We start from the raw sequence: 17,636 nt of genomic DNA on the forward strand, positions 1-17,636 counted from the left end.
CTGCCCCTTCCAACACTACATGACGATCACGACCACTCTGTCAAGAGTGACACGACTGAGAAGAAGAAGAAGAAGAAGTTGATTAAATTAATACGAAACATGGCATGAAATGAAATGAAAACGAAATGGAATGAGATGATATGGGATGAAATAAAATCTCAGGAAAATGGTGCTCATTTACTGAGACTTTTTCAGTGGAGTTTTTGGAGGATCCTGTGAAGTTACGCTCAGCGGCTTTGTTTCATTTTCCCACATTTGTATATTTTCACAGATACTAAATAGTTAATAAACCACCGTTATTACACATTTAAAACTGAAGAAACACTATTTTACGTTAGATACTTATTAGAGTACCCTTTTTAGTGTTCTAATAGTAGATAAAACGTTGTCGAATACGGGTTTGAATCTACTAACGTTTAATATAAGATCTTAAAGTGATTTTTATAGTAGTACGAATGAACAGCTTGACTAACTAGTCACGTTTATATTTATTGTATTATCGCTATATCGTTATATTTATTAACAGGACTGACGTTAAAATATTTCTTCGAAACCACTGCGCGACACGATAACCCTTTTAACGTCGCCGCCCCTAATTATATATCCGCTCCTTACGTAGTAACTAATTTATTTATCTGTGGACCCATTGCATTCAAAGCAACTGGTCGACTTCTTCGACGTGTAACAACGCACAAACAGAAACCACCATCTGTTGGTAGTTTCAGCAAGGGGCTGATGTTAGCAGTATGTCAGGTTAGGCTCCGTGAGCTTACAGGGTAAAGTGTGCTTAGTGCGAGCTTTTTAACGTTCTCGATAGCGTAAAAGTTAGCCCAATTTTGTATGCAGTTGGAATAGCGCCCCTAGCGGCAAACGTAGGCAAACGATCTCATTTCATACAAACATGAGCGAACTTCTACGTTATCGAGAACGTTAAAAAACTCGCACTAAGCACACAGTATTGTGTAACGGTTGTCCCACTTTTCAAACCGAAACGCTACCACCAGTAATTACGTAAATTATATTTTTTGCGACTTTATTTATATTACACGTTAGTCTTTCATCGTGGAAGTCATTCATGAACATGTGTGAAGTATTTCAAAATTGATACCTACCTATGGGATTCGAACACCAGCATAGTTGTAGTGCTCGTTACGAATATGCAGAGTGTCTTATTCTTTAGGCTACAATGAGTTGCTTTTAAATTTCAAAACTGTTTTAAAAACGAATAAATTATTCTCATTACAGACATTTACTACCATACATTGATGAATGTAGTCAAATGTGATTGTTTTTAACATTCATATTTGGATAACCAAAATTAGCTATATACAAATTTGTGAAAATTAAGAAAAGGGCCGAAACCTCTTAACTTTATGTACAAGAGTTCTTTAGCAGCTTCTAAAGAGGTATTGTACATAAAGTTAAGGGTACAACCTGAATGGAGGTTTTGGCCTTTTTCATAATTTTCACAAATTTGCATAGACAGTTGAAACTAGACTGAAGACCTTTTTAGCAGCTTCTAAGGTCTTTTACATAAAGTTAAGGGTAACTTGAAGTATAATTAATTGCAGGATCTCAAGGGTTATATATCAAAACTTAAATTAGTATAAAGTTTTTTTAATAACAACACAATTATATACTTAGAGCTAAACTTAGCATATGGGATGAAATATAAGAGAGAGTAAACTATTGTTTTTTGAAACTTTTAAGTATTGGATATATATTGTCAAAGGCTTCATATATTTCTTCCCTTACTTTGGCCCCAGTCAATACAACTTTTCCTGAAACAAAGATCAAAAGAACTATCCTAGGTTTGACCATTCTGTAAATAAGGCCAGGGAATAATTCAGGCTCATAAGAACTGAACTGTCCGTGTGTTAGTACTAAGCCTTCAAGCCTTATGGGGAACTTCACATCGCAACTACCGACCATGTTCTGTATTTTGAAATCTAAAAATTTTGCCTGCAAAAAAAAATACATATTTTTCTTGGCATAAACAATAAAAAAAGATATATAAACACAAATGATATCTACGTTCAGTAGCGAAGTTTTGAGTTTAATTTCGAGTGAGCTTGTACGATACGTACACCTTAGGACCCTACATTGACTGCTTCAGATCGACAAGAGTAATCGCCACGAGACGGGCATCTGGCGTCTTATAGGATTTCAAGAAATCTTATAAGATTAATAAACCCGTCCAACCCGGGTTGACGTCATTCGCCTTATTGACACGTGTGACGTGCTGCGTACCCAACAGCTGAGAAACTATTAAAACTATGAAAAGATTATATTCATGTCTATTTCAGATTTTTTTTAAACTTAAATGTAGTTTTAGACTCTACCAGTAGAAACTAGATGTATTTTAGAATCTAAGGAAAATCTTTATTCGAGATACCAATTTGATATCCGAATTTTTGGTGCTAATCCATCCATCAAGTGAAACTGCTTGTCTAGTTGTGATTGAAATAAATTATAATACTCACTGTGAAACCTAATTTCTGGATTATTCTAGCATATTTTCTTGCCGCTAAACGGGAGTCTTCCTCACTTTTGGCACCAGTACAGACCATTTTACCAGATGAGAAAATTAAAGCTGTTGTTCTCGGTTCCCTTATTCTCATAATTACAGCGGCAAAACGTTTGGGATTATACTCAGCATTACGAGCATGTAATGCAATCTTCTTCAAATCTAATTTGCAGTCAAGATTTACAGTAGAGACTATGTTTCTGAAATGTTTTTTCAATGCAACTTTAAAAAAATGTGGATTATTTAGACTTAATTTTAGTCAAAATTGTGATTTTTTTCTTCATTAAAACGAGATTTAATTTTATTAGTTGGTTAAAGTATGTTAGACTTTTTATCTTTAAACCAAAACATTACACTCCATTGGGCAAGTAATATAATAGATATTTGAAACTATTTATTCAAAAATTTTAAATTGATATTTACTCAAAAAATTCAACCTAGGGCATGCTGAAATTAATTTTAATTTTATATCTTTAACACTAACATTCTGGCACTTCAAATCTCCCATTAATTATCTTAATTATTTCTTATTCATTTATTACCAATATACTTTTATTTATATGCCACTGCAGTCAGAGAAAATGAGGAAAGAATCCAGGTAGCAAAGGCGCCATTTGAGTTGCTCTGCTCTGATACTGAATAATAACATATTATAGTGTAAGAATTCTGTATTTTCCGCAATCACTTTTTGTATTAATTAATGAAATTCCATGGGATATAAATTGAAGGGAAATTATAATTCCAATATTAACATTTGAATAGATGTTTGAAAAGTATAGTCAAAATATTGAAGAGTTCCTCAGAATCTATGTTCTGTACAGTGAACACTAAGAACCACACTATTGTTGGCTTGGCTGCCACAAGTTGCTTATTTGCAAATTTGAGTATTACTATCAATACAGTTTGCATTATGTTAAGTCCAGCAAACAAGGGCCAAATATATTATGAAGTTCCAAGCCAGTTACTTTTACGAGAAGGTATATATTCAACAAAATAACCAAGCTTACTGAATGATACTAACCACCATTCTTTGTTATTACTGTCCATCACATTTACAGTATGATTATGATCTTTGAGCATACTAAAATGAGAAAATTGGTTGTTTTGTAAATAATATCATACTGCAAAAATTTTACATATAAAAAAAAACTAGTGTTGACTAAATTTGTTATCTTTTGATATAATTTGCAAGGTAGTGGCCCCTTTTGTAAAAGTGAAGTTATTTTAAAATATGTCTCATAATAAGTAACTCAATCAAACTACATTTAGTTTTGCCAACTCAATGGTTATTTAGCCTTACAATATAAAGTAAACAATGTAAAATTGGCAAAATTATCCTCATAATAACAACATGGTCCAGCATAGCAGACTTCAATGGCAAAAAATGTCTTGTATCAGAACATGTGTAATTATTTGTGATTTGCCCTGAATTGTGAACCTACACAGGATGATAATACTAAAATTCTGTCTATGTGTCACAAAGCAGATATTATTAATTTCAGCTTGGAGGGTGATGATACAAAAATGTCCTTGAAATTTCTTACTTTTTAAGATGGTGATATTGTGATGTTTATGGTCTCTGGTTATCACTTAGAACAGGTTATCTTTGACTTTAAATACACATTATTTTTTTAGCAGAATGAAAAATAACCTGGCCTCTTAAACTGTTTCAGATTAACTGTAATTTGAAGTCTGTGTGAAGTTGTGAGAAGTTGAAGATTCTTAAGAGACCCCATTAAGGGTCTAATAAGGTTCATTATACACATCACTGCTGAGTTTAATACTCTAAACTTTTTAATTTAATATTTTATTAAATTGATATTGGACAAATCTGTTTCAAATACTAACTGTAACTGTGGTAAAATTCCAGGGTCTGCAGAGAGTGGTGTCAGAGGAGTCATTGGGGCAGGACTAGCTTGGCTTAGCATTTGTTGACTTGATAGATTTCCTGCAGCTATCATCGGAGACATCATATTTTGCTAAAAGTTGATATAGCTGAATGTTAATGTTAAATTTATCTAGAAATTAAAGAGTGTTGAATTGTTGGTTTGGATTAAAAAGCAAATATGAAATCATTGAAAAATATTACTGTCAAAATAATTTAAAATTATAAATGGAAATTCTCGTAAAACAAGGACTTAAAATCCTTACTGGAGTTTGAGGCTGCATCATCTGTTGCGGAGTTGCATAGCTGGCGGTTGGTGCATATGTGTGCATAGACCTCTGTGGAGTCCCCATGATTGCGCCAAATCCTACAATTGGCGACGAACCCAGAGCGGCAAGTGACGGTTGTGCCTGTGACTGTTGCTGTTGAAGCTGTTGCTGTTGCATTGCATTAGGCAAGATTTGCTGGTCTTCTTCAGGTTGATGCAATGGTGTACCTATTCCAGGTATGTTATACGGACTTGGCAGCATATGATCCATTTTTCTTTCTTTACTTTCTTTATATGGAAACTTCGGGTGAGTGTTTTAGTAAGCGTCGACCTAACTGTCTATTTATTAATTGATTATGACGCTTATATCGTTCTTACTTTCTGAACAATATCACCTAAATTGTGAAATTATTTGCAAATTTAATGGATCAGCAAAACATTTAATACAATGAATTAAAACAGTTAAAACTTAGTTGATCAACACAAGTCACATTATGTAGGTATCTATCTAGTTCCTCATTTTTCAAACAAAATTCAGAACCAACATGTCAAAGTAAAATCATATTCGCGATAAGCGAAGGCTATGGAATTATACTATACAGCCTAGTCCATTATTTTGTGATAAAAGACAATTTGGTTTGTTAAATCCAAAGTGTAATAGAATAGAATTAAATGTTATGGACTAGGTACCCGATGAAACTTAATGAGTGAGATGAAATGTAATGATCTCTCTGTAGAACCACAGGTAGAGATGCCCATGTAGCGCTCGTGTGCAATAATTATCTAGCGCTCTCCAGTAAGCGCGCGTTCAAAATGGAATAGGTACGTAGAAATGTAACAGGTTCATTGAAAATGTCAAGGCCGCGCCGGCGCCGCGGTGCACCCCGACACCGCTGCACCCTTCGCTAGAAGTAATAGTGTTCTGTGGCTGCACCCGTGTGCAAAGCACACTCTGCACCGTAGGCAAATACTCAGAGGCGTAAAACTAAGAATTTTACTTACACCTTGAACTTTAAACTCCCGTATTTGTATTTCAGCTGTTCTATTGCGTACTAAAATAATTAACATAAATTTCAAAGCTAGCTTAATTAGCTAAGGCATCGTTCAATTAGTTAATTGCACATGGGAACAACAGGATAGGAGCTATCAATTTTTGTATGATTATTTTGAAATTGTCGTTGTGAAATGTATTAAATGAAAATGAATATTTTAGAAAATTAGTATACAAAAATATTATAATATTTTGGAATGAAAGGAAATGAAATGGAATTAGTATATGAGGTCAATCTTAGGGATTGTATAAAATGAAGGCAGAAAATGTAAATGAGATCATTCGCGAATCAGTTCCCTTGAGTAAGATTGCCGCAAAGAGGAGCTCGGGCAACTGTTAGCAAATTCCATCCCTCCTTTGTTCGCCCACCTATCCTGGTGAAACTGAAAAGGCATACACGACTCCAGTAACCCTTTCTTCCTAAAATTGTAGAAATTTACCGACAGTTCCATAAACTTTTTGCAGGTGCCCGAGATGCCGATGCTTGATTGGATTTGCTACCAAACTCCAATAGTTATATAGTCTCGGCTCCCTATTTTCCCAACTACCTCTAAGTAATCTGTGCACTTTCGAAATTTTCGTTCTGTCAGGACTTTTTGGCGGGAACGCGAGGAGTGAAGTTGTGTGATTTGTTTTATTTTGTCTATTTACTGTTTCCTCAGGTTGAAATGTGTATTAATGGTGGTTTATTAACTGTTTGTTATCTATGAAAGTGCACAAATGCGGCAAAATGAAACAAAGCCGCTGGACGTAACTTCTCAGTATCCTCCAAAAAGTTCACTGAAAAAATCACAGTAAACGACAACCAAAATGGTGGTCGTTTACTGTGATTTTATTTCATTCCATATCATCTTATCTCATTTCATTTCACTTCATATTATCATTTTTCATAAAAATAAGAATTTAAATTAAAATAAGACATGGCTTAAAGGTCTTAGTTACCAGGTCATAATATCCCTTAACAAAAAATTTATTCCGTGGGCAGGGCTTCGTTCCTTTTTCGTTATTGCTTTTCTAAACGAAAATAGTTTAGTTGTTCTTTTATAAATAATAACATCAATGACAGATACAATGGCCGAAACTATGAAACAGACAGTGGCATCTATACTCAAGAGCATTGAAAGGTAATGCCTTGAAAGTTGAGGTTACAATTTCGGTGTATTTCAGTTTGTGACACATTGTTTTGTTTTTAGGTACAATCCAGCTAATCTGGAAATACTAGAACGATATGTCGAAATGCAGTCCCGAGAAAACACATACGATTTGGGAGCTAATTTAGCTGTGCTCAAGCTATATCAATTTAATCCCGAAAAGTTTAACGCAGACATTACATGTCAGATACTTTTGAAAGCTCTTACTAATTTCCCGCATACCGATTTTACATTGTGCAAGTGCTTACTTCTTGAATCCGTGGTAAGTATGATGTTTTTAATACTAACGTATAAATAAATAATTATTAGAATGAAGAAGACTGTAGCTGAAGAAGAATTGAGAATATCGCGCCATCTCTTTTACTCATGTTCGGTAAAGGTCCATTGAGATTTTTTTTTTTATGATTGAAGTATTACTGGTGGCCCGAAGGCCTTTGCAGTTTCACCAGGACAGGTGGGCGAGCAAAGGTTCAGTCCATTGAGATGTGACTCGTTTACAGTACACAGGGTAACTTCCATTACATCTTAGATTTTTTCAATACAGTTCAGGCTTACAGTACCGATTAAATTTGATATTCCTGCCACTGATTTCCGTGTAATTTTTAAAATAAGTTTGAATTTTCATAAAATTAACAAAAAGATGTAATAGATATTGGGCAAATTTCCAGTATCTGGTACTGGTCTGGATCTGATACCACATTAAAGGGAGTGCCAGGATAAATACTGGACTAGAGTAAATATGAAATGAAAATAATAATTTCTTTATAGAAAACATGAGGATCTCCTCATGTTTTACTTTTCGATTAAAAGGAATTAGTACTCAAATTGCACTAAACACAAGGAAATTATGTAATAAATCAATTTTTTTCATAATCAAGACAAGTAAAAATGTTACATTATAAAACTTTAAGAAAGGGAAACTAACATTGTCGTCGTCTAAAATTTATTTCTAGGTGGAAAATGAGACAATTTCTCAAATCAAATACTTAGCTGACATTCTGGAGCAATGTGACTTTGCTCAGTTTTGGAATAGAGTACACCAAATGCCAGAGCTGTGCAGTCGTATCAGTGGCTTCCATGACTCAATCAGAAAGTTTGTCTGTCATGTGGTTGGTATCACATTTCAGACTATTGACAAAAACAACCTGGCAAATCTGTTAGGAGGTATTGATGGTAAGCATGTTTTTTGTGTTATGTGATATAGATTCAAATATAGCATTGAGTTAGTAATATTTAATTAAGTTCTATAATGTGTTATTCAGGAAGTTTTTTTTTTTCATTTTAAGATGTAACATTGAAGCACTGGGTTAAGAAGTATGGATGGAGGGATGACGGTAGTCTTATCTTCATTGCTAATCAAGATGAAAATATTAAAACCAAGAATATTACAGAGAAGATTGAGTTTGATCATCTAGCCCCATTGATGGCTCTTTTATAAGATACCAAGCATGTTCACTACTGTAGGGTCAAATAAATATATAAAAAAATACTTTTGTTTGATTTAAATCCTCACAATTAAAAAAAGAAAAGATTATTTTATGTATTTATATGCTCTTTAATGAACATACCACTTTGATGAAGTGGTACGACACGAGAATCCTCTCGTCGTTGCCGCCAGGAACTACATAGCCGATACTGCGAACCAAATGGTAAACAGTCGATGTCGCCCAAAACACGTCATTTCGGATACTCCCGATCCACTAATGGTGCTTTTAGGTACCTCAAGCACCGGTCATCGTTCTCGTCGAAACCGTCGCTTGCAACGAAGGGCTCGGCGACTAAATTAACCCACAGACACAGCCCACTGAGTTTCTCGCCGGACCTTCTCAGTGGGTCGCGTTTCCGATCCGGTGGTAGATTCTGCGAAGCACGACTCTTGCTAGGGTTCGTGTTAACAACGTCGTCAGGTTTGAGCTCCGTGAACTCACCTACTAGTTCGGAGAATTTAGAATAACCCCTCGCGGCTACTAGAATAGGTACGAAAAAAAAAACAAAATACATTGTATGACATAGATTTTTGCTTTAATTTGTTAGCAATGCCTTATTATTCTCACTGCATTATTGTATATGGATAATACAGTATGGATAATTGCTTGAATGTAAGTGTGGTTTAGGCATTAAGTCTGCCAGTAGGTATATATTAATGTTAATTCAAGTTGGGTAGTATTCATGTTTTGATGTCTTGGAACTCCAATATCAGTGTTTAATATATCACATCTATTACGACAATAATAATAATATGTAGAAATCACAAGTCTACAGATCACAATTTGCCTAGTGTTAAATGTAACACCAGGTTGGCTGTGGACTGATTTACTCATGACTCATGAATGCGACAAATATAAAAAATTATAAATTCTTACACGATTTATACCTGTAAGGAGTACACTTCTAATAATAACTAAATAGGATTTAATATTTAAAAGAAAAACGATAGTCGAAAAGTTGCCTGGTGTACTTGTTTTTTTTACGAATGAGAGATTTCTAATGGCTCGGAGGCCTCGCCAGTTTCACCAGGACAGGTGGGAGAGCAGAGGTTCAGGCAGGAGGGGTGGGATTTGCTAACAGCTGCCCGAGCGCCTCCAAAGGAGAACATAAAAACTCAAGGGAAGCTGCTTCGCGAATGAATCTACTACCGGATCGGAATCGCGACTCGCTGAGAAGATCCGGCGAGAAACTCAGTGGGCTGATGTTTAGGTAATTTTTATACGCATTACTGCGTCACGGCAGAAGTAGGCAGGGCGGTGGTACCTACCCGCGCGGACTCACAAGAGGTCCCACCACCAGTAAGCAGGTTGCACGGTTACCGGCAGTACGGTTACCGGGGTCCCTACTCCTAGTGTTGACTTAGAGCTAAAGGCGTCTAAAGCAAGTGTTCTGGTGAACTTGTATCAAGCGATGGCGCGTACGAAAATTTTTAACGAAATACGTGCTTACCTGTCGTTTACGAATGTCTGGGATGAAGGAATAACATCTTGCAATAAAAATCAAACCCGCGAAACCTAATTTTCGTAATTATACAGTTGAGACATAGACCCAAAGTTTTGTGGCGGTAGCCATCTCAGAACACAAGATATTTGACAGATGCCTGAATCTCGCTTACGACATTTTCAAGATAAGTTTGCGTATATACAAGTTCCGAAGAACAACATTCAGACCGTCGGTCTACCGAGCAATATCACCCGCTCGGTGGCAGATCTGCCAATCTTCCAACCTTCTTACCTCTACAGTTTCAAGGTGGGTGGCGATTTTCACGTTTAGTCTATCTTTGGGTTCCGGTAACCATTTACCACCTGTTGGGCCGTCAGCTCAGTCACATATCCGGGTAATAAACAAAATTTAACACTTGATTTTTTGAATTATAGTCTTCATCAGTCCATACGTCCACTACTGGACGTAGGGCTTTTACAATCCACATCACTGAGCGCGGTCTTCCGGTTTCCACGTTCATATCTTGCAAAGAAAAAGCACTGTGTCTCTGTGAACACTCTCCAGCACGCCTACCCTACGTGGAAATTATGGGCATTTTCTCCATAAAATATTTCTGAATATCAGATTTAATTAGCGAATTCAAGTTATAGCAAGAAAACTGTTTTAAAGTATAGAAAAAAGGGTTTAGAGAAAATGGTTAAAATAAGATCCAGAATGCAAGTTCAATTAGTTAAAGTTTGAGATTTGATTTCTTTTATTTAATAGTTTTTAAAGGAAGATGTAAACTTAAAATGCATGCTATTCTATATTTTAAGTATAGGTTCGCAAACATACGAAAGGTAAGGAAACTGTAACATTGTTTAGTAAAAAATAAAAAAGAGACTTTTTGTATATATAGCTTTTAAAACTACAAAAATTTTGAAAACATTATTGAAGTTTTATGATAGTTCAAATATCCTACTAACTTAGGTAAACACCTACTATTAGTGACTGATTTATACAAGCCACAACAACAAGAAGTAACAAATAACAAGAATAACAATAAATTAAGTTTATGATTTCTTTCCGTGGCTATATCCGAATTCTTTGCCGCCTGCATGGCCTGCTTTCTTGCCGTGGTCGTGGTGGTGGGCGTGGTGCTCCTCGTGACCGTGGTGCCCTTTGTGACCTTTGTGGTCCTCGTCGTAATGCCCTTTGTCGTGATGTCCTTTTTTGCCATGATGTTTTTCGTGATGTCCCTTTTCGTGATGTCCGCCCTTTTTGTGATGTCCTCCTTTCTTGTCGTGATGGCCGTGGAAATCTCCATGTTTGTGGTGATGGCCGCCTTTGTGAAAGTCGTCATAGAACTTGTGTTCCTTATGGTATTCATCTTTGTGTGATTTGTGGTGGAAACCGGTCGTTTTAGAACCTTTCTTATGTCCCTTTTTGTGACCGAATTTTCCTCCTTTGTGTCCATGCGCTGCTTCATGATGTTCGCCGTGGTGGTCATGTTCGTCGTGATGTTTCTTTTTGTGCCCTCCATGTTCGTCATGGTGGCCTTCGTGGTGATGTTTTTCATGATGTCCATGATCGCCTTTGTCGTGATGATGGTGAGACTTGTAACCCTTGTCACCTTTTTCTCCGTGTTCTTCGTGATGCTTAGCGTGGTGCTCGTGACCACCTCCTTGTTCGTGATGACTGTCCTTTGCTTTTTTGTGCTCGGTTCCAGCTAGAGCCTGATCGGCGGATGATGGTTCACTACCCGCTGCTGATAGATCTACACCAGCCTCTGCAGCCAATTCGGACTTTTCACCTTTAGACTCAGCAACATTGCGGGCATGGATTGCAATCAGCACACATGATATCAATAATAAGAGCCTCATCACTGAAAGAAAAAAAAACCAGAATAGTTTTATTTTACTGATGATCTTAATCAAATATAAACATCAAAATATAAATTTTATGTTTTTATTCGATGGCGACTTACTTGGTTTGGCTCTGGATCTGTAACGTGAGCTGAGACAGCTTCGATCAGAGTGTCTCAAATGTTACCGCACTTCGAATTTATAGATAAAGAACGCTTTCATCTACAGTCGATTACAAAGTAATCTTTAGCAATCGTTACTGCAGATTTCTGGGCGAGTGATTCTGCGACAGTAGTTGTTTCGACATCGGTTCATACTATGGTCAAACCAAATTAGTTCCGTCACAGATGTTTTCTTTGGCAAATAATAGCAAACTTCAGAGCTCGAATTTAATTATTTCTTTGTAACGACTGATATAAAATTTGTTTTCGTAAAATGCTTTTACTTAATATAAATGCAAGATAAAATAAAACGTATGAAAACGGTAAAATAAAGATTTATTTATTTACAAAAACATACAACATAACATAGTATCCAAATATCTTAATTATAATGTTATCAGTGCTTGCCATGATGGAATCCCCAGTGCTTGTGATCTTCATGGCCACCCTTCTTTCCATGCTCGTGGTGATCGTGGTGATGTTCTTCATGTCCGTGATGACCTTTATGTCCCTTATGATCCTCATCGTAATGATGCTTATCGTGATGTCCTTTATGGCCATGATGATGCTCATCGTGACCGGAGTGATGATGACCGCCCTTCTTATGGTGTCCGCCATGTTTGTCGTGGTGTCCATGGTGATGTCCGTGTTTGTGATGTTTGCCTTCTTTGTGGTGGTCATCGTAGAAGTGATGATCTTTATGGTACTCGTCTTTATGGTATTTTTTATGGTAGCCTTCAGTTTCTTCTCCTTTGTCGTGATGTTTTTTGTGATGATGTTTACCTCCTTTGTGATGATGCCCATGTTCATGATGTTTGCCATGATGGTCATGCTCATCCCAATGTTTCTTATGGCCACCTCCATGCTCGTGATGATGTCCTTCATGATGATGCTTATGGTGATCACCATGGTCTCCTTTATGATGGTGATGATGTCCTTTGTGTCCCTTATGACCCTTCTCACCGTGTTCATGATGATGATGGGCGTGATGCTCCTTACCGCCTCCCTCCTCGTGGTGATGGCCTTTATGATGACTTGCGGCAGCAACGAGATCAGTTTCTTTTCTTTCAATCTCACGACCAGAACAAATTACTAAAAAACACCCCAAAAGGGCTAGGGCGGCTAGCGTCCTCATGTTTGTTTGTAGGTTGAACCTGCTAGTTGAATAATTGAACACCTCTGTTGAACTGACTCACTGCTGTCAGAGAGACCATTTTATATCATTAAAATAGCTGGTTGCAGTTGGTGAAACCATCGGGCAAGGACGCCACGAGCGCCGTGCTCGCTACGCGTTACGCCTAGTTATTGTTTGTGATGATTACGACATTTTAGATGTAAATACGCATGTAGATAGATTCATTAATTGATTCTTTAATCATAGTTCACTATATAGGAAATAACAATTTTAAATGGGCGAACTTTTCATCGTCGAAACAATTGAAAAAGTGAATAAATTAAGGTCATAAGGTACCTAGTACTGTTAATAGATTTATAAGGATTAGCATAATATTAGTAAAATGTAATTAAGTTGGTGTTTATGTCGATTTTAATATCATCGTTTAGTAGGTACACAGGTTTCGGATATCTAAAAGAGAAGCCGAAATTTTTGAAGATTAGATTTATAAAAATAAAATTAGTCTGTGTATTCTCTCAAAAATTACCGATCAAGTATACGAGTACAGATTGTGGAAGAGATAACTGCAGTTCGGACTGGGAATATTTAGTTAAAAATCGACATTTCGTAATTCTATTTCATCCTGTAGAAATGAAAAGACTTAACTTAAACTTGATTTTTTAAATAATGTCATAGGATTTTTTTATGGTTGCTTTGCTGTTATTTTGCTTTAGGTACTTATAAAAGTATTTTTATTCAATTTAGTTTTTTTACAAAGTCTAACAAACTATAAAAAAAAAGAGATAGTGGTAATCTAGATTTTTTAGATATAATTTTATAATATACACAGTGTTCTTATCCAGGAAGGAAACAGGACAATACTAGCGTAAATGCAGCCCGTGTTTCCTTTTAAGTTGTTACCGGAGCGCAGATACTATAACGTGCACGCCGCTGCCCGACTTTAGGCACTTGCGTAATTACTGGTGGTAGGGCGCAATGAATCCGCACAGGTCAATACAACCGTCCTGTCTACTTCTGCTATGAAGCAGTCACCCGTTTCGGTTTCAATATTATGACCTGGCTGTTGTCGAAATATAAATTATAATCTTATGCAAATTAATCTAATCTCTCAGTCCACAGGTCATGCACCAGTGACAGTTAAAAAGACATGCGGTCGAAAACTCAGCGATTGGAAAAATAGCTACTAGCGTATTTTTATGGCTATAGAGGGCTAGAAAAGGTCGCCTCTTAAGAGGAGAATACAACAGCGTGAACACAACAACGTCGGTACCCACCGTGAAACATCCGGCCGAAGTATCCTATTGTATTGGAACAGCTACAACGCATGCTTGCTTCATGGCAGAAATGGGCTTGATAGTGGTACCTACTTTTTCCGGTTCACAATAGATCCCGCCACTTATTCAAGATCGAGATTCTGAGTAGGAATCTTAATGTTAGTAGAAGCTCACGACCGGAGCCGTACTTACATCTCATCGTATATCATCTGATTAATAGAATAAAAATATAATATCTACCCGATGTTATTATTTGAAATTCTCTGAAAAATTGTGTTAATAATTTAACAGTATCTTTCATACTTAGGTATATTATGTATATTTGACAGATATACTTGCTATTAATTGTAATATCTAATCAATCAAGAATTATTTTTTTAAACGTTCAAAAGCTTTATTAAATCTAGTTTAATTAATCGATTACTGTTATTATATTATGGTAATATTAATATTCATAACGCTAAAGGTTGTTTCCAGGCTATAGATATAAATATTTAGGTACATCATTTACATGTAGTATGTACACCATTACTCTATATGTTTTACTGGATTGGTACACCGCGTATAATTCGTTTCCAAATGATTCTTGTCCACCTGATGGTTGTCTGGAAGAGATCGCTCTTAGCGATTGTACTGCCAATTGTACTTTTTTTGGATTTAATATTTCGCATTGTTTTTTTTTTTGGTGTACCATAAAGAATACTCTTGCTCTCTTTATCTCTTATTCGACTCGGTGGTGCAGTAGTTAACGCCACTGACTCCTGGGAATAGGGTCATAGGTTCGATTCTAACAATGGGCAAACATTTGTGTAATAAACATGAACATGATGGGTTTGTTTGTTTTCTGTGTAGGTGTTTATTATCTATATATATATTTAAATGTATAAATGATAAGCAGATATTAAATACTGGGAAGCAAATTTTGATAAGGTATTTTTGGTAAGCTAAATGGATGTGCATTTGCTGTGAGATAGAGAATCATAATAAGTAACAGATTCCCCCAATCGCATACTTTTTTAATATAATAAATAGATGTGTGAGCGTATTCACGATCGACCTGATGTTAAGTGATTACCGGAACCCCATAGACCCTCAAGACATCACCTTAGAACTGGTATGCATGATTATTTGCTGCAAAACCTATCCGTCCTTACATTACACCTCTAGATTTTAATCAAAGAAACATGTTTTTAAGCTAGTGAGCAATTCATTGGTTAAGCCTGACCACCGACTACCCTCTTGGTTTAGGTGGGTACACAAATTCAGGAGCTGACTGTCCGCCCAGCAAATTTTTCAGGTCAAATCCCTATCCCAATCCCAATCCCTATCCAAATCCCATCCAATCCAATTTTTCCTATACCTATCACTACCTATCTAAATTTAGGCAGATATGCATACGAAATATGCTGCGCTTTGCGTGATCAACCTATTGCGCCTTAATTGTGGTGAATACCATAGATAATACACATAAGATAGTAAGATATAAGTATGTTAGACATACTCACGCAAGTACCAGCAAGTTGGAAGTTAAATAGGAAGTTTTAAAGAAAAAACTCCTTATCTATAATAAAGTTGGACAAGTGATCCGTAAAGGCAAGATAATTATGTAATTACATTTTGATAAATTGTTTTTCACTATGTCATTAATGTTGTATAAGAAAATATGCAAAGATATATAAGATGGAACAGAATTTGTTCAACTAAGGAGTGTTTTGTATTTAAACATAAAAATATTGTAGAAAATTATTTACTTTGTATAAAAAAATTAACAACAACAATAACAATAACATTCATTCTCAACACAAATTCGCAGAAACTATTGAGCTCTAAGATGTGGTAAAGATTTTTAGTGTTTGCCATGGTGGAATCCCCAGTCTTTATGGTCATCATGACCTCCCTTCTTGCCATGACCGCCATGATGATGATGATGCCCTTCATGTCCATGGTGACCCTTGTGCTCATGGTGTCCTTCATCGTAATGGTGCTTGTCGTGATGTCCGCCTTTGCCGTAATGATCTTCATGGTGGCCGGAGTGATGATGACCGCCCTTCTTGTGGTGGCCGCCGTGGTCTTCGTGATGTTTGTGGTGATGTCCGTGCTTGTGGTGCTTGCCTTCATCGTGGTGGCCGTCATGGAAGTGATGATCCTTGTGGAAATGATCCTTGTGGTACTTCTTGTGGTAGCCGTCAGTGTGTTCACCTTTGTCGTGGTGTTCGTGATGGCCGTGCTTGCCGCCTTTGTGGTGATGTCCATGCTCGTGGTGTTCACCATGGTCGTCATGTTCATCCCAATGTTTCTTGTGCCCGCCTCCGTGTTCGTGGTGATGTTCTTCATGATGATGCTTGCCATGGTGTCCGTGATCGCCCTTGTGGTGATGGTGATGTCCTTTGTGACCTTTACCGCCCTTACCACCATGGTCGTGATGGTGATGCGCATGGTGATCATGACCACCACCATGCTCATGGTGGTGACCACTGGCCGCCACGGCCTGATCCTTGGACTCGTCACCGGCACATAAAGCAACCAAACATAACACTCCTATAGCTATGAGTGCCCTCATGTTGACAACTTATTGACTTCCACTTGTAATGAACGATAGGAAGTCCGGTTGTAACTGACCTCTGATAGGTTGATTGCCTATTTATATTAGCAGGTTGTCAAGTTCTCAGTACAGTCTGAGGCGGTGGAGAAATTATTCCGCAAGCGTCCCGCTGCATTAGTTCATGGACATTCAAAAAACATTTGATTTGTTCCGTCCGGTAGTTGAATAGAGTATTAAAATTTATTTTCTTCTAATTTGAATATCTGTTATCTAGCTTTAATGTAAGTTTTGATAACAAAGAGATATGTCGCTTTTTGGTAACTTGATTAATGTAGAAGAAATCAGCAAACATAGTAGTTATTTGAATAATAACAATTGAAATTCTGAACGAGCATAATATAAAATAAGAGCGTTAGAATTTTTACAAATTAGATCTTTTTTTCTTTCTTAAGTACTTTCTTAAGTAAATTTAATTTACTACAATTTTGTAAAGAATAAAAAATAAAAGGCGTGAAATTAAATAGTTCGCATCAATAGAAATAAATACATAGGCTCTTTCCATTACATGTAAACATAATTCTATTAACAGTAATTCTGAATAGGCGACAACATATTATATATTTTATGATGAATTAAGTTTTGTATTAGAAGTCATTGTTATTTTAATATTAACCGTCTCCACTTACGCCTCAATGTAAATTTCGAGGTCCTAAGAGTCACGGTCGAGCGAATGTGTAAAACCCAAATTTTCGACGGATTAACGTATTTTCAAGGTAGGCATTGTGAGTTACTACGAATAGAGACTTCATTCACATTATCACACACTTGATTGACGGTTTATAAACTCGAATTCATCAAAAATTATCT

At 36.4% G+C, this 17,636-nt stretch overlaps 4 protein-coding genes across 5 annotated transcripts; 1 reads left to right on the forward strand and 3 right to left on the reverse strand.

Annotated features, from left to right (window-relative positions):
* Positions 1–1,601: 1,601 nt before the first annotated feature.
* Positions 1,602–5,341, reverse strand: Tbp (TATA-box-binding protein). The gene is made up of 4 exons (XM_028176712.2): positions 4,679–5,341; positions 4,376–4,506; positions 2,484–2,727; positions 1,602–1,962 (listed from the first exon to the last, which is right to left on the reverse strand). The coding sequence occupies exons 1-4, from the start codon at positions 4,949–4,951 to the stop codon at positions 1,687–1,689; spliced, it is 924 nt and encodes a 307-aa protein (XP_028032513.1). The 5' UTR covers positions 4,952–5,341; the 3' UTR covers positions 1,602–1,686.
* Positions 5,342–6,683: 1,342 nt separating this feature from the next.
* Positions 6,684–8,322, forward strand: eIF3k (eukaryotic translation initiation factor 3 subunit k). The gene is made up of 4 exons (XM_028176663.2): positions 6,684–6,855; positions 6,925–7,144; positions 7,836–8,055; positions 8,169–8,322. The coding sequence occupies exons 1-4, from the start codon at positions 6,791–6,793 to the stop codon at positions 8,318–8,320; spliced, it is 657 nt and encodes a 218-aa protein (XP_028032464.1). The 5' UTR covers positions 6,684–6,790; the 3' UTR covers positions 8,321–8,322.
* Positions 8,323–10,812: 2,490 nt separating this feature from the next.
* LOC114244818 (uncharacterized) lies at positions 10,813–11,916 on the reverse strand. Its single transcript, XM_028176725.2, has 2 exons — positions 11,780–11,916; positions 10,813–11,677 (listed from the first exon to the last, which is right to left on the reverse strand). Coding segments are annotated over exons 1-2 (813 nt in total). The 5' UTR covers positions 11,781–11,916; the 3' UTR covers positions 10,813–10,865.
* A 299-nt stretch (positions 11,917–12,215) lies between these two features.
* On the reverse strand, positions 12,216–16,787 carry LOC114244702 (uncharacterized). 2 transcript variants are annotated; one of them, XM_028176587.2, is made up of 2 exons: positions 16,736–16,787; positions 12,216–12,910 (listed from the first exon to the last, which is right to left on the reverse strand). In XM_028176587.2, exons 1-2 carry the CDS (start codon positions 16,785–16,787, stop codon positions 12,216–12,218), a joined length of 747 nt encoding a protein of 248 aa, XP_028032388.2. The 2 variants fall into 2 exon arrangements, with proteins under 2 accessions (XP_028032388.2, XP_028032387.2); XM_028176586.2 differs by lacking the exon at positions 12,216–12,910 and having other exon boundaries at positions 16,036–16,787.
* Positions 16,788–17,636: the final 849 nt, after the last annotated feature.

The sequence above is a fragment of the Bombyx mandarina genome, chromosome 12, assembly GCF_030267445.1.
Source record: "Bombyx mandarina strain Sakado chromosome 12, ASM3026744v2".
Taxonomy (NCBI): Eukaryota; Metazoa; Arthropoda; class Insecta; order Lepidoptera; family Bombycidae; genus Bombyx; species Bombyx mandarina.

Excerpts from the sequence above, each read along its gene's own strand:
- LOC114244702 (XM_028176587.2), bottom strand. The coding sequence starts at position 16,787 with ATGAGGGCACTCATAGCTATAGGAGTGTTATGTTTGGTTGCTTTATGT. Across the intron at positions 12,911-16,735 it reads TTTGGTTGCTTTATGTGCCG|TAATTTGTTCTGGTCGTGAG; the intron begins GTGACGAGTCCA and ends GGTGTTTTTTAG.
- eIF3k (XM_028176663.2), top strand. The coding sequence starts at position 6,791 with ATGACAGATACAATGGCCGAAACTATGAAACAGACAGTGGCATCTATA. Across the intron at positions 6,856-6,924 it reads ATACTCAAGAGCATTGAAAG|GTACAATCCAGCTAATCTGG; the intron begins GTAATGCCTTGA and ends TTTTGTTTTTAG. Across the intron at positions 8,056-8,168 it reads TCTGTTAGGAGGTATTGATG|ATGTAACATTGAAGCACTGG; the intron begins GTAAGCATGTTT and ends TTTCATTTTAAG.
- Tbp (XM_028176712.2), bottom strand. The coding sequence starts at position 4,951 with ATGGATCATATGCTGCCAAGTCCGTATAACATACCTGGAATAGGTACA. Across the intron at positions 4,507-4,678 it reads TGATGCAGCCTCAAACTCCA|CAAAATATGATGTCTCCGAT; the intron begins GTAAGGATTTTA and ends ATCAACTTTTAG. Across the intron at positions 1,963-2,483 it reads TCCAGAAATTAGGTTTCACA|GCAAAATTTTTAGATTTCAA; the intron begins GTGAGTATTATA and ends TTTTTTTTGCAG.